The sequence below is a fragment of the Eumetopias jubatus genome, unplaced genomic scaffold (assembly GCF_037043125.1).
Source record: "Eumetopias jubatus isolate StellerSeaLion01/CBP00866 unplaced genomic scaffold, mEumJub1_p1.0 scaffold_7, whole genome shotgun sequence".
NCBI lineage: Eukaryota > Metazoa > Chordata > Mammalia > Carnivora > Otariidae > Eumetopias > Eumetopias jubatus.
The window spans coordinates 21,931,735-21,951,980 of NW_028274813.1; the positions used below are offsets into that span (position 1 = coordinate 21,931,735).

At 34.7% G+C, this 20,246-nt stretch overlaps 1 protein-coding gene across 4 annotated transcripts in view; it reads left to right on the top strand.

Annotated features, from left to right (window-relative positions):
- Positions 1 to 20,246, top strand: part of CEP128 (centrosomal protein 128) — a 393,012-nt gene that overhangs the window by 169,696 nt on the left and 203,070 nt on the right. For all 4 annotated transcript variants that reach the window (XM_088024490.1, XM_028102263.2, XM_088024491.1 and 1 more), the window contains exon 20: positions 5,479 to 5,671. In XM_088024490.1, the coding sequence (XP_087880616.1) occupies positions 5,479 to 5,671 (193 nt within the window). The remainder of the gene's footprint in view (positions 1 to 5,478; positions 5,672 to 20,246) is intronic.

A 20,246-nucleotide genomic window follows, 5' to 3' on the forward strand; every position in this document is an offset into this window, starting at 1 on the left:
AACAGTCCAATTCACTTTCTTGTGTCTCTTTCATACTGTGGTTAGATGGGGATGGTGGTATATCACTCACCCTCACCGTTAGACCCTGTATTCTGCCTCAGTGCTTTATTGAGAGAAAAGTTTTAGTAGAGTGTGCTCCTTTTATCTGGCAAAGAGTTGACTAAGTTTCCTGGTTTCCTGTCCGAAGGAAGCTTTTTATTTCTTTGTATTTGCATGGGTATTTTAAAGTGGATATTGGGAAATGAAGCAGCCTTCATTAAATTTTTGCAATCATAATTGGAAGTCCACAGCTCAATTTAAGTTGGGGACTTCCTGTATTTGCCTAGCGACATTCAGATAAGACAGGGGCCTATAAATGATGTAACAGGTAATAAAGCCAGGTTTCATCTCTGCAAGGAGGTATAATTTTAGCTTTGTTTTCCTGTCCCCTCTTCTTTTGTTTTTTGTTTTTTGTCAAATAACGGCTGAATTGAGGTATAATTCATATACCATACAATTCACCTATTTAGAGTGTACCATTCAGTAGTTTTTAGTATATTCACAGAAGTGTGAAGCCATAACCACAATGAATTTTAGAACATTCTATCACCCCAAAAAGAAAACGTGGACCCTTTAGCCATCACTTATGGATAGCCATAAATCTATCCATTTCACTCATCCCCGCCCACAACCCTAGTCAACAAATAATCTGCTTTCTATCTTTTTAGATTTGCCAGTTCTGGACATTTCCTATAAATGGAATCATAACAATATGTGGTCCTTTATGAATGACTTCTTCCATTCAGCAGAATGTTTTCAAGGTTCATCTGTATTGTAGCATGTGTCAGTACTTCACTTCCTTGCTAAATAATAGTCCATTGTATGGATTCACCACATTTTATTCATCCATTTATCAGTTGATGTTCCTTTGGGTTATTTCCATTTCTTGGATCTCATGAATAATGCTGATAATGAACATTTGAGTTCAAGTTTTTCATGAACATATGTTTTCATTTCTCTTAAATATATACTTAAGAGTAGAATTGCTGGGTTATATAGGAACTATGTCTAACCTTTTGAAGAATGGCCAGATTTTTTTACAAGTGGCTGCACCATGGTACACTCCTACCACCATTATATAAGAATTCTAATTCCTCCACACACACCAACAGTTGTTATCATCTGTCTTTTTGATTCTAGCTATCCTCCTGAGTGTGAAAGGGAATCTCATTGTGGTTTTGATTTGCATTTCTGTGATGGTTAATGATATTGAGCTTCATTTCATGTGATTATTGGCTATTTGTGTATGTTGGAAGAAATGTCCCTTGCTCAATTCATTATTTTTTTTGTTACTGAGTTCTTTATCTTAAATAGTTCTTTCTCAGATATATGATCTATAAATATTCTCTCCTGTTCAGTGGGTTGTCTTTTCACTGTGTTGATTGTAATCTTTGAAGCACATGTTTTTAATTTTGGTGAAGTCCAGTTTATCAGCTTTTTTTCTTTGGTTGCTTGTGTTTTTGGTGTCGTATCTATGACATCACTGCCAAACCAAGGTTACTAAGACTTGTGCCTGTGCTTTTTTTTAGGAATTTGCTATTTTTAGTTCTTACATTTAGGTCTTTGATTCATTTTGAGTTAATTTTCATATATGGTATGAAGTATGGCTCCAGATCCTTACTTTTTATGTGGATATTCAGTTGCCCCAGAACTGTTGGTTGAAAAGACTAATCTTTCCTCATCAAATTGTTTTGGAAGTCTTGTTGAAAATCAATTGACCATGTATGTATGGGTTTATTTCTGGACTCTCAGTTTAATTCCATTGATCTATGTCTATCCTGATGCCAGTATCACACTGTTTTGATTACTACAGCTTTCTAGTCAGCTTTGAAATCAGTTAAGTGTGACTCCTCCACCTTTGTTCTTTTTCAATACCTGTTTTTGGCTATTCTGGGTCCCTTGAATATCCATATGAAATTTAAGATCACCTTGTCAATTTCTCCAAAGATGCCAGCGGGGATTTTGATAGCATTTTCATTGAATCTGTAGAGCAGTTTGGGGACTGTTTCTATCTTAAAGGTATTAAGTCTTCTGATATATGTACATATGGATCATCTTCTCATTTATTTAGGTCTTTAATTTTTTCAGCAGTGTTTTGTAGTTTTCAGAGTGTAAGTTTTACACTTCTTCAAAAAAGTATGTTATTAAGTATTCTTTTGATGTTATTATAACATGATTGTCTTTTTAACTTTATTTTTGGGTTGATCATTCAAGTGTATAGAAATACAAATAATTTATGTATATTGATATTTTCCTGTATAATTGCCCTTCCAGGACATCCTAATACAATGTTAGAAGTGGTGAGAGGAGACATTCTTTTCTTGTTTCTGATCTTAGGGAGAAAGCATTCAGTCTTTAACCATTAAGGGTCATAATAGTTAAGGGTTGTTCATAGATATGTTTTATCAGGTTGAGAAAGTTCCCTCTATTCTTAGTTTGTTGAATGACTTTATTGTGAATAGGTGCTGAATGTCATCATACACTTTTTCTGAACCTTTTGATATGATCACGTGGCTTTTGCTCTAATTCTTAAAAGACATCTGTGGGGGTGGCATTTTGGGCCCCAGTGTTCTCAGGCTGCTGTGTTTGAGGTAGAGTGGCCACCCTGTCAGCGAGGGGTTGGTGGAGGAGGGAATCCCTAGTGATCTCCACTGCCCTTGCCAGGACTTTAGACTACGCAGATCAGAGCTGTGAAAATGAAAAATCCTAGTGGTCTGCCCTTCCAGTGCAATACCTACTATTATGTTCTGTTTCTACTCATAGCATTTCTTACTCCAACTGTGTGACTTTTCCACATAAGATAATTTCTCCAGTTCTCTGCAGACACCCAACTGGGTGTCCTACAATTTAATTCAGCTCTGACACAAACTACCCAGAGTTAGTAGATACCACAGATTAAGGGCTCAGTCCCATCTGCACTCAGTTCAGATGCCAATCATAAGTAATGGGTCCCCAGGTTACCTAACTTCCATCTGACATGGCTACAAATTAGGGGTTCCCATTGCTCTCTCCTCAGGTTTAGTAATTTGCTGTAATGGCTCACAGATCGAAGGGAAGTACTTTACTTACTATTACCAGTTTATTTATGAAGAACAGAAATAAGCAGCCGGATGAAGAGATTATATAGGGTAAGGTCCCAAAGTACTTTACTTACTATTACCAGTTTATTTATGAAGAACAGAAAGAAGCAGCCGGATGAAGAGATTATATAGGGTAAGGTCCCAAAGTACTTTACTTACTATTACCAGTTTATTTATGAAGAACAGAAAGAAGCAGCCGGATGAAGAGATTATATAGCATAAGGTCCCAAAGAGTCTGCATAGAGTTTGGGGGTATTTCATACTCCTGGCACTCCAGTGATGTGTTCACTGATGTGGAAACTAATCAAATCTCATTGTTCAAGAGTTTTTATAGAACTTAAGCTCCAGTGGACCCTGTATGCCCACTTTCTAGAGTTTGAAGGGTAGGCCTGGAAATTCCAAATCCCTCATCACCAGTCCCATCCTGAGGTTATCCAGTGACCCCACCCTAAACCACCTCATTAGCATGAACTCTGATTGGATCCAAGAGCTTGTTATGAATAACAAAGGACATTGTTATGCTGGAAGTTCCAAGGATTTAGGAGCTCTGTGCCAAGAATTAGGGACAAAGACCAAATATCTTTCTTATTATGCCACAATACCATATAACTTGACTGTGAACTGGGGAAAGAGGGAGCCCTGTCTTTTTAACAATGCCCTTTTGGACTGTGGAGTGGAGCTTTGGTCACACAGGGTGTGTTCCTACACCTAACATTTTCATGTAAGAGCAGCTTCACAGAACTCCTGCCCTCATTCTGGAAGTGGAACTTCTGTGCAGTCCCTGCTTTGTTTTTGATGAGAATTTATAATAAATGTGATCTACGTTTTGCCTTTACAAGCATGATTTCCCTTCACTTAACACATTCACATACTATACATTGTTTGCCTTACAATTTAGGGTATAATTTTTCCACAATTTGACTAGTGATGATAACTTGTTCTATGTCCCAGAGATACTGTCTGCTAGACAGACCTGACCAGATGTCAGTTCTGGGGCTGTTTGAAAGCTGATTTTTGTGGGGAGCCCCCAGTTCAGGGTCCATATCCCAGTCCCACTTTATCATAGGCTGAAGTATCACAGCCAGTTTTAATATACTGTGGCATATCCTGAGAACCTCCTTGATTTCTGGAGGCCTACAACTTTCTTGCTTACTGATGAACACTATTCAGGGAAATTATCCCTTAGCTTAACCTAATTTTCCTGTTTGGTCCACTGCTTCCTTTATTTTGCTTCTTACCGAAATAAAGACTGTTTTAGGTTATTTAAAATCAACTAGAATTTGAAGGGTAGCCTCACTTGGGAAGGTTCCTAAGAGCTGACTGAAATCATGTTCTAGTGAAGGTGAAAGATGTGTTTTTTTTCCTAATCCCTGATTTAAATACCTAAATAATAAAGATGGTGAGGTTAGAGTCTGTGAAAAAGAGTTGCTTCAATTAAATTTCCTAGTCTAAATTTCCTAGTCTTTTAAATGTGGGCAAAAACTGACTTTATCTCCCTCATACTACATAGAATATCTCTACATGATTATCTGGACCTTTGGGGATATGCATTTTTAGCAACGAAACCTAGGAATTTTATCCTTTTTTTTAATTAGTATTATTTTTTAGTTTAAAATTCTTTATTTAAATTCATTGTAGTTAACATCACCCAGTTACCCCATCCCTCCACCCACCTCCCCTCCAGCAACCCTCAGTTTGTTTCCTAGAGTTCAGCATCTCTTATGGTTTGCCTCTCTCTCTATTTTCATCTTATTTTATTGTTCCTTCCCTTTCCTTATGTTCATCTGTCTTGTTTCTTGAATTCCACATATGAGTGAAATCATATGGTATTTGTCTTTCTCTGACTGATTTATTTTGCTTAGCATAATACCCTTTAGTTCCGTCCACATCATTGCAAATGGCAAGATTTCATTCTTTTTGATGTCTTTTTTTGAAGAAAAAAAATCTCTGAATTCAAACTCCGTTTTGTGACAAGTCTGTAGTGTTCTATTCTGGGGTACTTTTTACTTTAAAAATGCTTAAAAATGTACTAGACTGCCTTATATATCACATTAGGGAGCTAGTTGTATTATGATTCCAAGTTCAGTAGGCCAAACTTTTCCATAGTATTGCCTTTCCAAAGATGATAGAGAATATCAAATATTTTATAAAAGTCCAAGAAAATCATGGCTTAATTTCTGTACCAACTTTTAACTAATATAAATCACTATCAAATTAAAATATTATGGGTACTTTTTTATTTTGCTTAAATTTGTTATTGTTTATATTTGTTTGGCTTATCATGACTTTTCCCTCATGTTTTGAAATGTTACTGTTTTCTAGATTTTTAAAAAACAAGATATATAAATGTCTTTTTTAGACTAAACTTCAGTGGCTCTGTGAGGAACTGAAAGAGAGAGAAAACCGAGAAAAAAATCTGCGGCACCAGCTGATACTGTGCAGACAACAGCTGAGGAATATGACGGAAAACAAGGAATCTGAGCTCCAGTGTCTCTTTGAACAGATAGAAAGACAGGAGCAGCTTCTGGAAGAAATACACCAGGAGAAAAGAGGTGTGTTAGCTCTTTGTAATCTTATTTTTCTTTGTTTGTATTTGTGGAATCCTCGGATTTGAAAGAAAAACCTGTTTCTCTTGTCTCTACTTTGAATTATTTCTGAATCCCTCTCCTTTCCTGTCTCTCATCTCCCTATCTTTCCTCATTTCTGGGTCCAGAAGAGAAAACTGTTCGCCCTGAGAGTTTTTCCTTCAGCTTGTGCATCTCTCCTGGGTAGATAGCCCTATGTCTGTTGCCATTTGCAGGTATTAATGTGTTCAGACGTTTGTGCTTCCCTGATAAAATGCTGAAGTTTATATTTTACTTCAGGAGACTATTCATTAATTTATTCAATAAATACTCTGTGCCTATTTTGTCTTGGGCACTATTAAAAGTGCTGAGGCTACATCATGAATAAAGCAAAAAAAAAAATCCTTATTTAGGTTAATTGTATAGAGTGGAGTGACAGATAATAAATATAATGCATAGGTAAATTGTTTAATATATTAGAAGATTATAAGCACAATTGTGCAAACAGTAGAGTAAGGAGTATGGGAGAGCAGGGGGCAGGGATTAATATGTTAAATATGTAGGCAGTACTTTAAAAGTTAGACAAGAACTTTGGAAACTGCTTTTCTTTTTGGTTCTACTAGGGATACATCATGATGGGAAGAAGAAAAACAGCATTATGTATGGAAATCCTGTGTTTCTTATGTTGTGTTGGCCTTAGGTCTTTTCTTTATTGGTGAACTTTATTAAGAACCAGAAAGAGGCTTAATATAGTGTCCCACTAAAAAAAACAAAATATTAACATATGATAGCCCCCTAAAAATTTTTTTTGGTTTTTCATTTCAGTTATCAGGATTATTCCTTCTACAGGTACCAATTAAAAATTATTTTTGCTATATGCAGTGATTCTCAGTTTTGTCTTTTTTTTTTTTTTTTTTTGGTGTCAGGACCACTTTACATTTGTAACATTTTTGAGAACTCAAAGAGCTTTAATCAATGTATGTTATATGCATTAATATCTACCGTATTAAAAATTAAATCTGAGCATTTAAAGATATTCATTCCTTTAAAATAATAATTACAAACATATTATGTTATTAACATAAAAATTAATGACCTTTCACTACTTCCAATACAAAAATATTGATGATGGCATTGTTTTGCACTTTTGTAAATCTCTTTCATTGTTGTCTTAAAAGAAGACAGCTGCATTTTTGTGTTTGCTTCTGTATTCTGTTGTTATATTCCATGCCTAAGCTCTGGAAAAACTGAACTGTGTTTATGAGAACTTGAGTGTGAAAGAGGCAAGTAATAGCTTCATATTATTAATAAGAGGTCTTGGATGATCCCCAAACCATCCATTGCAAACTGCTGCTATAGTACAATTGAAAAATGTGCTAGTAGGAAAAGTCAGAGGATGCCAATAGATAGATAGATAGAAATATATTTATATATTTTAAGGACAGTACAGTACAATAGAATCTAATTATGAACTTTATAGATAAAACATTGTATGATCTCTGTACATGTTATAGACTATTTACAAACACTAGATTGCAACCTGGTTTTTCTTTTAGTAAATATTATCACCCAGTAAATTATTTTTTTGTATAAGAATTAATGCAATAGTATATTATAAATACCTATAACCCTTAGGGGGACAAATCCAAAAGGAAAGAACCGAATATTTGTGCACTGAAATAATTATGTTTAAATGCCCAGCCTTTTCATAAAACCTCAGAAGATAAGTTTTAAAGTTTATGATTTCTCAAGGTGATTCTTTTATTTCTACTATGCAAATTTAATAAAAATTTATTGCTTATTTTGTATCCACAGAGCCTTGAATTCCTTTATGCATCTTAGAATCAGCTTGTCAGTTTTGTTTTTTTAAAGACTCTACTAGTGTTTTGGGGCGCCTGGGTCGCTCAGTCTTTAAGCGTCTGCCTTCAGCTTAGGTCATGATCCCAGGGTCCTGGGATCCAGCCCTGCTTCGGGGCTCCCTGCTCAGTGGGAAGCCTGCTTCTTCCTCTCCCACTTCCCCTGCTTGTATTCCCTCTCTCTCTGTCTCTCTCTCTCTCTCAAATAAATAAATAATCTTTAAAGAATCTACTAGTGTTTTAATAAGACTGTTAAATGTACACATTTAAGAATGGATATCTTGATATTAAATATTCCAATCCATGAACATGGTATATCTGTGCATTTATTTAGGTTTTTAACTTTTGTCATGGATATTTTATACTTTTCAGCAGACAGGTCTTGAACATTTTTTTCAGATTTATTCCTAATTTTTTTCTGATTTATGGTGTTATGTTAAATATTTTAAAAACATGAATTTCCAACATTCTTTTCTAGTATATAGAAGTATAATTGATTTTTTTGTGTGTATTAACCTTATATTCTTTAACTGTGTTAAGCTCATTTATTAGTTGTAGTAGCTGTTTGTTTTTGTTATCATTGTTTTTGATTTCTTAGCACTTAGGGTTTTCTTTATACATAATCATTTCACCTACAAATAAAGACAGTTTTTGCTTCTCCTGGTGGGTTTTTTCTTTTTTCTTTTTTTTTTTTTCTTTCTTTCTTTCTTTTTTTCCTTTTTTTGTCTTAACTGGATTGGACCTCCAGTACATATTAAACTAACCTTATATTCCTGGGATCAACTCTACTTTGTCAAAATGTATTTTCCCATTTACGTATGGCTGGATTTGATTTATTAATAGTTAAGGTATTTTGCATCTGTTTTCATGAGGAATATTGTTCTGTAGCTTCTTGTAATGTCTTTATCTGATTTGAATGTTAATATAACAGTGACCTCTTAAAATAAGTTGTGTTTCCCTTTTACTTTTGGAAACATTTATATAAAGTGTGTTTTATTTCTTTTAAATGCATGATAGAATTCATTAATGAAGCGTCCTTGGCCTGTAGTTTTCATTTGGGTAAGGCTTTAAATTTTAAACTCAAATTCTTTAATAGCTGTATGGCTATTCAGAATTTCTCCTTCTTCTTGAGTCAGTTTTATTAATTGTGCCTTTCAACATATTTGCTCATTTCATCTAACTTGTCAAATTTGTTGGCTTAAAATTTCTCATAATATCCCTTTTTAAATTCTTTTAATTTCTGTAAGATCTGTACTGATGCTTCCTATTATATTCCTAATATTAGTAATTTTCTTTTATCCTTTATAAGTCTTGAGGGTTTTAATTTTATTAATATTTTCAAAGAAACAACATTTGAATTTAATTTCTATTTGTCTTTTTAATGTTGATCTCTACTTTTATTTTTAATTACCCTTATTTTACTTACTTTGTGTATCATTTGCTTTTTTCTCTGGATTCTTAGGTCAGAAGCCTTATTTTAATAACTTTCTTAATATTGTCATTAAAGTTCTAAATTTCTATCTTAGCAATACTTGAAATGTATTCCACAAATGTTTCAATGTCATGTTTTCATTATCATTTAGTTTGAATGAGAAAATATTTCCCATGTGATTTCTTCTTTGACCTGTGGGTATTTTAGAAGAATACTACTTAGCTTCCAATTATGTGGAGAGTTTTCTGCATATTTTATTACTGATTTCTAACTTAATACCCTTGTGGTCATAGAATATACTTTCCATATTTTCTATCCTTTGAAATTTACCAGGACTTGTTTTATGGCCCCAAATGTGATCTGTCCTAGTGAATTTTCCATGTGTACTTAAAAGCAAGTTATGTTATGCATTTATTATGAAATATTTTATAAATATCAGTTATGTCAAATTCTTTCAAAATGTTTTCTGTCCTTAGTGATTTCTGTATCCCTACTGATTTTGTCTTTTTCTATCAATAACTGATAGAGCATGGTTACAATATCCAGCTATTTACTTTGATTGTGTACATGTTTGTCATTTTTTTTTTTTGGCTTTATATATTTTGAGGCTGTTATTAGATCTATTTTAGTTAGTATTGTGTAAATGTGTCTACTCTGAGCCTATTGTAATAGTCTCAATAAAAGCAAAAGAAGACAGGTATGGGTAGTGGCAACAAATGCAAAAGGTATTATGGAGGAATTAGTGCAAGATGGGGCAGTGTAGGTGATAGAACACATATAGGAGAATCTAAGGTCTCAGTGGTTTTGCCACTGGGAGAAATAAGGAAGTTGAGAAGTAGGGGCTGATTTGATGGCAGGGAAAGAGGAATCCTATTTTTTACCTATTCCTTAATGTCATGAAGGAAAAAAAGGTTTTGTTAACAAAGAAATGATATGGTAGTCTCTTGCCTTATGTATGTAAGATGTATTAGGTGTGTCTGTGATTCAGAAATAGTGGGGACTTAATATGAATAATGAAGACTAAGCAAAGGCTGTTACAGTTGGAGACATATAAACATATTTATTAGGAGGTAGAGTGAAATAAATATGTTACTAGAAATACAAGCAACATGTTCTGGTGAAATTGGGAGTATTGATTACTTGAGTAGAGGCCCATATGGGGAGGTTATTTGTAGGGCATGTCCTTTGATTTAGATCTTGAAGAATGTAGCAGGATTTCTATAAGAGAGAAGAGGAAGAAAGATTCTGTGCAGGATTTATCTGCATAGTGATCTCTTCTTGGGTACTTTAGCATTTGCTTACCATGGTGTATATATAGGAGAGGTGACAGGCAGCAAGACTGATGGTTAAATTTATATATTTCTGAAACATCAAAATGAATTGTTGTAGAAATTTATATTTAATTCCTTTCCTAATCTTAGAAATTTACCTGTTAAAACAAGGTTAACCTATTTATAAGGGAAATATGACAGAGAAACTTTCTATTCATTGCAGTTGCCATTCTCTGCACTAATATATTTAGTTTGATTTAATGTCATATTAACTAGCATGTGCCATATTAACTGAAACCCATGTACAAGGAGTTTATCAGTGAGTGCTGCCAGATTTGTTTATCTGAATTGTCTATGCTTCCTGGGCTATTCTAGGCATGTAGGTTTGGCTTGGAGTGTTCAAAAAGGAGAGGAACTTTAATGAGAAGTTAATGTCATGGCCCTCTTAGAAGTTCAGTAATTATTGACTTAGGAATTCATCACTGTTATGAATGGTAACAAAGACCAGAGTAAAGAGATGTAAACTGCAGCTGGGAGTCGTTAGGTATATTTTCACTTGTGTAGGTAGTTATTTTTAATAATTTCTTAATAAACCAACTGCTGTCTACCTTCTTAATATTCTGATAAGCCACTGCTCCTGTATGTGCCCTTATTTCTCTGTAAAAATACTTTGAAACTATGAGGTTTACTAAAAACTAACATTTTATGTGGAAATTGAAAGGATTCCCTTTTTCAAAGAGCGTCAGAAGGGGGGGCATTTGTATAGGATGATTTAAACTCATTCTTGCTATGCTAATGTGAAATGCATATGCATATGAAATGCTAATGATGATGAACAAATATAGCAGGTAATTTTAACATAGTTTTCCTTAAACTGAAATTACAAAGTTTTAGTTAAACAAGGGACCTGTCTTACTTTCCAGGCACTCTGTGGTTGTGACTATGACTATTTAGTGTACATAATTTTTCTTCTTGGCGTAATTAGAAAATGACATGGCCTGTGAAATTCTTTTCCCTTAAAGATGAAATTTGATTTTCTTATCCAGTTTCTAGTTTTGAGTAGTTGTTATATTCATTTGTCTTTGTTGGATTAGGTGGGCTCTTCCCCAAGCCCTACTACCCTGATAATATGATAGGTACAATGCCTAGAAAGATAGTTAATTCTCAGCAGCATGCACTCTAGATTCAGGCTTCCCTAATTTATCTCTTCCTGTCATATATCACTTATTGGGAATGTACATGCAAGGATGAAATAGGCCATTGTCAAGGCCTCTTTGTTAGGGAGTTACCTTTTCTGAATAAAAGGGAAAATACTAAAAGAATGTGGAAGAAGGGAAGTAGTTCTTCAGCCACTTCAGAAGGTAATATTTTTTGCAGCAGAAGAGTAATTGCTCAGATCATTTTTTTTTTTTTTTTTTTTTGGGTAGGAACTATACTTAGCCAAGAAGTAGGCAGTAGAGAAAAAGTAGATAAAAAAAAAAACAAAAAACCCGGAAAAGCAAAAAACAATGTACTCTCTGTAACCAGAATAAGCTCTGCATAACCAAAAGGCAAATCAGCAAATGTTTGGCAGAAGTAAGTAATTTAATCAGAGTGGTTTACATTTTGTTTATGATACTCTGGGATTAGGTCACAATATTTGTCTTTCCTAATATTTCAGTTATGTATTACATTTTACAGTAGAAATATTTAAACCATTTATGTTTTTTTTTTCATTTCATGACAATATTTTCTAAGAGCCTCCTGATTCATTTAGGGGTGCTATAACATTGTTAGTAGTAATTCTAGCCCCATTTTGTACTATGATTTGAGTTAGCTCTCTAGTATAACATCTGAAAAAAATTTAAAAATACCTGAATACCAAAAAAGTAAACAGTATTAAAACTATGCGTATTTCTAAAATAGTTTCAGTCCTTGATAGTAAAGTGACTATAGCTTTTAGATTATAATTTCCTGTTTGCTATTGATGATAAACAAGCTTAAGCATGGTTATAAATGTTGAGTAGAAGGATTCAAGAATGGGAGAGGTTGAACAGGTAAAAGAAGGGTTAATTGGTATTGCAGGATCCCAGAAGGTATGAGAATGGATGGGGTCAAAAGTAATAGTGGAAAAATGAATCTTGGAAAGAATAAGGAAAAGAGTTTTGCTTTTCCTCCTTACCTTTTTAGCTCTTTGAATACACTACTATTTTTGGCAGTTTCACTTATCACAATAATTTATGTAGTGATTTCTTTATTTTGACTGTTCCTCAACATCTGTGATTGGCTTTAATTGATCTTTGCCTTGTCTATGCTCAATACCTGCTTAGAGAAAAGGACAGAAGGAATGAGAGGTAGCTACTGGATTTGCCATGTAAGTCTGAGAGACCTGTTTTAGTAGAAGTCTTGTGCATTTTAAGCCAGATTGTAGCGTGTTTCTCATGACTATATTTTTTGCAAGCTGCTTCCAAAGGTTAACACTTGTTATGTGAAGGATATCCAAGGCATAGAGCCAGCTTAGTGATGAAGCTTGTATACTGTACCCTCATTATTCTAACTTTATAGAATGTCTTTGAGGATGAGCATTTTTACTATGTAACAGAGATATGACTCAGTTTTTTTTTCAGTTTTCTAAAATTGCTCTGCTGTTCAAGGCACTGACTCTAAAAACACTCTGCATTTTCATAGGTTCTCATTTACCTGGTTTGACTCTACCCTTGGTGTCTCAACTTTTAAAAAGTTTTTCCTTTGGTTTCACTATTCCTAGAGTTCTGAGAAAGTCCTTTCAGCTGATTTCTCTGTTTTTCCTTGCTCTTCGTCTGAATCTCTGTACCAGTTCTGCAGTTGGTAGATGGGTGAACAGGATAATTTCTTAGAATTCATTTGTGGGACAGAAATAAGGGAGGGACTTGCAGACTAAGGCATCTTTCTTTCCTTCACTAGATATGGAGTTGCATGGTTTATATTTTGTGTATGACATTTTTTTATTTATTGGTTTAATTTTCCCACCACTCACACATTCATCTATTACTTAGTCCCACATCAAGGCATTTTTTTTTTGACTATTAGAAAGAGTATTTGACAATCATAGCATTTATATAAATACTAGTTATTGTTGTCTAACAACAAGGAGAACCAGTTTTTTTCTATTTCATACTGAAGTGTAATTAAATTAATTTAGGGGATGACCTCTAAGTATAATATATTTATTTGGATTTTGGTTAATTTTAAAAAATCTGTTTAGGACTTTATTTTACATTGTTACCAGTTCAGAAGTTCAGTGATGTTGATTATTAGAGATAATGAAATACTATTTTTGATTGATAATTGAGAAAATTATTTAAACTCATTAAATTGTCATTTTTGTTTGATATGAAATTATACATCTCTTATTTTTGGGTTTTCTTCATAATTATTTTCAAAAACCAATTGAGAAATAGTTTTTTTTTTTTAAATTATGTCCACTATTTGACTCAAACTAGAATTTTGTTTTAATCTCCATCTGTGTTTTTGCTTATATATGTTTCATTATGATAATTTTATTTCTTTTTTAAAATAATTGTATTTGTTTTATGTTTTATTTTATGATTTGAAATCCAGGTAAGTCAACAGGGATTGAAATTGTTTGTTGAATGTTTCTAGGACCAGAATTAAATACATTAATGATATGCCTGGAGCTCCTGATACACAAATCTGTGCAGGTATCAACTTCAATTGAATATGAAATCAACATTCACATTGTTGGTAAATTGGCAACAGAAAGTTTGGCTAATTAGTCTTTAGTTAGCTATAAATATCTCTGCCCACCTGCCCCTTTATGTAATGAGCCTAAAGCTTATGCTCTTATTGGCTAAACTTTATTTTAGAGACAAACATTTTCAGTATCTCCAGTAATATGCTTAGTTGGTAATAGTTAAGTATTGACTGGATGGAGAGTTTCAGATATTTAAAATTTACATTTTTCCCCTTCTAAATTATTGGATATGTGTGTGTGTATTCTGGACTATGTTTTGGAAAATCCACAAATGTTAAATATATGATATGAATGAATTCTTAGATTTTCGTGTTTCATCCTCTGATAGATTATCTACATTATTTTCTGCTGTTTAATAGTACAACAAAGCTGGTCTACTTGAGTTTGAATCATGAGCATACTCAGGGAGAAGAGTAAGATAGAGGTACATGTGCTAAAATAGATTTGAATGAGTTCTTAAGTCAGTAAATAGCTTTATTGAATTCAAAGCTTATCCTTACTGTGTTTGAGTTCTTTTAAGCATTATATCTTTTAAGTGTTATATCTTTTCTATTTTGTTGCATACATAATAGTTATCGATTGTGGCAGGCAGAATAATAAAAACCCACCTTCTCAAAGATATCCACATCCTAGTTCCCAGAACCCGTTAATATCTTACATTCCATAGCAAAAGAGATTTTGTGGTTGTGGTTAAATTAAGGGTTTTGAGAAAGGGAGATCATCCTGGATTATGTGTTTAGGCCCAGTGTAATCATAAGAGTTCTTGAAAGTGAAAGAGGAAGCAGAAAAGGAAGTCAGAGTGATTCAGTGTTAGAAAGACTCAATTTATGGTTGATGGCCTTAAAGATGAAGGAGGAGGATCATAAGCCAAGGAGTATGGGTGGCCTCTAAGAAGCTGGAAAAGGCAAGGAGAAGGATTCTTCCTTGGAACCTCTACAAAGCAATGCACCTCTGCTGACATGATTTTAGCACAGTGCGACCCATATCAGACTTCTAATCTACATAATGAATTTGCATTGTTTTAAGGCACTAAATTTATGGTAATTGGTTAACAGGATACATGGTAAACTAATACACCAATAAAATCATGAAATTAGAGATTTGTGATAGTTTCTCTGACACTTTATTCACGGCCTATCAAGTAATTCTCAAGCCTGCTTAAACCTCTTTGGGTACATGTGTCCATCTTTGGATGTTTGTCAGAAAGTTAGGAATATACATATATTACTTTCAGTCTACTAAAATTAACTTTGAAATGCACTGAGGCCGTTCTTAAAATGTGTGAAATGTGGTATTTTCAAAATGAATATAATTTCCTTATACCTGTCTATACATATTTGGTCCTCTTCACTTAAATATAGCAAGAAAATTCAAAGAAATTACATTGGGTTGTGAATGAACATGAAATATAGATACTTATTGGCTTTGGCTGCTGGGGGGCCTTTGTTCATTATTATAGCCCTCCCCACCTTTACATTTTATTGTTCTTCCACTTTGGCTTAAAGTATAGTATTAACATATACATAGAAGAAAATTAAAAAATAAAATCACAAGACAAAAATACAGAGCAGAGAAACAGTGTCCCTGGCACCTGAAGTGAGTTATTGTAGTTTATCACTTCATTTACTTCCGAGTTTTCTGACATCTAAGAGGGATACTTGTTGGGTCACATGGTTCTTATCATCCTAGGTAAAGGGGGCACGGAAACTCCTATGAGAAACAAACTTATTCTGGAAACTGAATTCAAGGGGAATATATTATATTCATCTTTCTATAAGCAATGTAACAATGTCTCCGGTTATTGTTTAGATAGTAATAAGAGCTAACGTGCATTGCTGTGTGTCAGCTACTAAGCGCTATAAACAATTTATTATTTTGTTAATCCCCAAGTAGGTATTATTCAGATTTCAAAAGATAATGATTGGGGGTTTATTTCTTTGTAGCAATTCTTCAAAATGACTAGGGACACATTATGACTTTTGCAGTCCCCAGGCACCTAACCTTCAGGCCCCTTCCTCCATGAAATAATGAAAATTTGGATTATGGTGATATGAAGATGAATATAATCCAGGCTGGACTTATTATTATATATTAATTATTATATTCATTTTTTCTTCTAGCTTTATAATAAAATGAATACATTTCATTGGCCAGAGACACTGTGCTTGCAGTGCCTAGTGGAGAAGTTGGCCTCAGAAGAATACAGGCTGTGCTATAATGTCATATGGAGGATCTGACTTTACGGAGTAGGGGGTGAGGACAGGATTTCCTTAGAACGTGACGCATATGGGGATCCTGGGTCTGAGTAGGCAGCAGTCCGGTCCAGACGGTTGGCGGTGTTGTCCCAGCAGAGGGAACAGTGTTTGTGAAGGGCTGAAGCGGGAAGGAACTTGGCTGGAGCCAATACTGATATAAGGAGATTGAATGTAAGCACAAAGACTTTAACTGACATAATGCTTTACAGATAGTAGACTTAATGAAATTACCTCTGTGCCTACAGTGGACTCAGTGTTCAGATGACTGGTGTCCTTTGGGTAGATAAAACTTTAATTTATCCTTGAATTCTTGACTAAGTATTTGAAGTTTGATTATTCTTTATTGTGGAGTTAGTTGGAATCCAAAATGCTTTAGATACCAGATATGGTTGCAGAGAATAAACATATGCATGTCATGATATTTAAAATGGAAATATTTTTAAATAGAGGCTGCCAACATATTGTATATAAAGCCTGTATTGACTTATGGCTATGAAATTTGAAACTCCAAGGAAAATTTTCTTATTTTATTAATGTGAAAGATTTCCTGAGAGCATTTAAAACCTATTCTGACACTTATGATTTGGAAGAAAGATTACTTTCTCCCATTTACTTGTCCTCTGCAACTAGTGACTTTACACAGTTTTCCTTGGTTGTGTTTTGTGAATCTACTCCTCCCTCCACTTAGATGACCTCTATCTTACTTCGCTCTGTATTACTTCATCTTCAAGGATTGCAGAAGCTTCTTATTTGCAAGATCTTCTTAACCTTTAGTCTGTTTCACTGGTCTTTACCTATGAGACTGCCAGCTCCCAAGACAGATGACTTTCCCAGGCAGACACACTCCAGTGGATGTGTTCAAGTTCACACCATTCCCTGGGCCCAAGCCATCCTTCATCCATTTCTCTATTTAATAAATAGATTTGGTAAGGATGACATCTTTTATAAATAACCTTGAATGTGCTCAGAGTAATACAAAAAAGTAAATCATTCTCAAACTTTGGTTTTGTATTTTTATAATAAATTACTTGCAACACACCCCAGAATTGACCTCCATTCAGTAGTGTTTCATTGGCGAACACACACACATGTGCGTGCACATACAACTGCTGTTCTAATCAGTTCTGCCTAATGAATCTTCATTAAACACAGCTTTGAGCATGAGATCCTCAGCTCAGAAACCTTCGGTGGCTTTCTCACTGCTGAGCAAATAAAAGTTCAAACTCCTATAGGAGTCTTACCATTTTCCCCTCTTTTATGAAAACTCTACCCTTGTTATTAACCCTTGCTAGCAGACATTTTTCCTTTTACCACCCCATTACTATTAAAACTTTTGGATACAGTTACATGACATTTTACATATATAGCTTTTTATTCTGGGTATCTACATGTGTATTTTTTCATATTAAGTTTTAATCTCATTTATAGACGCTTGTCTTTCCATTGCATCTTGTACCAGTTTTTAATATTTAAACAGGAAATAAACATAATTATTGGATGTTTGGGTAGGAGTGCTGGTGGGTGGATGGATGAATGGGTGGACAGATAAATGGATAGCACAGATCTAGCCTCCTACCTCTTTATCCCATTTATTATGGTATCATCATCAGAAATCATACTCCCAACAATATATACTCTAGATACTTAGGTCTGTTTTACCAATCAAAAAGGAAACAAACATCAATATTGATTTATTCTTCTGCTTCAGGACACAGGAATAAACATGAGGTATTAGACAACAACTCAGAATTACCCCCAAACTATGCTGATGATGTCCTTTATTAGCTTAGCTGTCTTCACTAAATCTTTTGAAACTAGGATAATTGGCAGTAAGAGAATCCTCCTCCTATCTCCCTAATAGTATTTGGGAAGACTTTGACATACATATTCTCCTTTCTAGATTTGATGACAATTCATCACATCAGCAGTGAGAGATTCCAGATTTGATTTCCTATTGAGACTATTGAACTTATACTCTAGTATTTAAAGTTCACTTCTTAATGATGTCACACTTTGAAAAGATTCCTCTTCACAGTTCCTTTCCTGCAGGTGATGTTAAATCTTTATGTTCAACTATTCACTCTCAGCGTCTTTGAGATGTCCTTTAGGGGGAATGAAGGAAGCGATTTCTTGAGGGCTTGCTGTATTCAGGTTTTATATGTATTTTCTCATTTAACCCTTAAAACAACCTTGGGCAATTATGAATCCCATTTTACAGTCAGGCAGCTGAGTCTGGGATGCAAGGAAGGGTAGGTTTTCTTCTCACAAGGTGGGACAGTGAATTATAGATGGGAGAGATCTTTGTGAAACTCCGTTATGTGTTTCTATTGTCATATCACCTATCAGAATGAACCAGTGCTACTTAGTCAAGCTCAGTAGACCTTGCAAATTGGAAAGAACCCATCCTTCCCCACTCTGTTGGGCTTTTTTCTCTAAAGTTGTAAAGAGATCAGGTTTTTGTTAAGAATGTTAGAAATAAAATTGCCCTGTCTAAACCTCCACTCTTTTTGGCTACTAGTTTAGTTGTTAATTAATGAAACTAATTCTAATATTATGGTATAGGACCTTTCTCTCCCATAACCAAGAAACTAATATCAAACCTTTTCTTATGTGCTGCTACCATGAATGTGATATCTATTTCCTAATCAGTTACCCAAGACCACATCTTTCTGTTGTGGTTTTAAAATTCAGAGTGATTAAAGGGCACGATAGTTTTCAGAGCAGCCAATGAGTTTTCATCTCTATGGAGCTTGAGCTCCATGGAACAAGTGTTTCCAAGACCTCCTCTGACTTCTGCTTTTATGGTCATGAGAAATTTGGCTCCCTTCAAAGCTTTCAGAGTTCACTGGAGTCAGGACTGGTGGATTTCCATTTTGTGATCTATGGTTTCTTACTCCCCCCCGCCCCCCCCCCCCGCTTTTAACACAGCCTTATCTGCCACAAGAACCTCAGCTGCGTCTGGCAGTGTTTTAGCAATTACCCTCAGGTTTCACAGTTCTCTACCTTCTTCTGTTCTGAATGGAGAATGACTCAACATAGCTTAACAAAGAAGCACTTTCTTTTTTTTTTTTTTAATTTTTTTATTGTTATGTTAATCACCATATATTACAACATTAGTTTTTGGTGCAGTGTTCCATGATTCATTGTTTGTTCATAACACCCAGTGCTCCATGCAGAACGTGCCCTCCTCAATACCCATCACCAGGCTAACCCATCCCCCTACCCCCTCCCCTCTAGAACCCTCAGTTTGTTTTCAGAGTCCATCATCTCTCATGGTTCGTCTCCCCCTCTGACATACTCCCCTTTTCTTCCTCTCCTGTTATCTTCTTCTTTTTCTTTTTTCTTAAAATATATTGCATTATTTGTTTCAGAAGTACAGATCTGTGATTCAACAGTCTTGCACAATTCACGGCACTCACCGTAGCACATACCCTCCCCAATGTCTATCACCCAGCCTCCCCATCCCTCCCACCCCCAACCACTCCAGTAACACTCAGTTTGTTTCCTGAGATTAAGAATTCCTCATATCAGTGAGGTCATGTGATACATGTCTTTCTCTGATTGACTTATTTCACTCAGCATAACACCCTCCAGTTCCATCCACGTCGTTGCAAATGGCAAGATCTCATTCCTTTTGATGGCTGCATAATATTCCATTGTGTATATATACCACAGCTTAACAAAGAAGCACTTTCATCTGGAGAAAAGAGATGTAAACTGCAGCTGGAAGAATTTAGCTAAGATGTAAGAATACGTTGAAACTAGGAGGTTCCTAGAACTAAAATATCTATGGCAGTTGGACATAGATATTTATAGGACAGGAAGGAGTCCTGTCTTCAAAGATCTTCAGAGGGAGAGACATCTGTGTAGTATGACTTAGTTGCAATGAAGTGCTAATGATTATGAACAAATATAGGAGTTAATTTTCTTATTCCTCTTTAACCGAAATTGTGAACTCTCATTTAAATAAGGGACTGCTCTTGCTTTCCAGGCACTTTGTGGCTCTGGTTATTTAA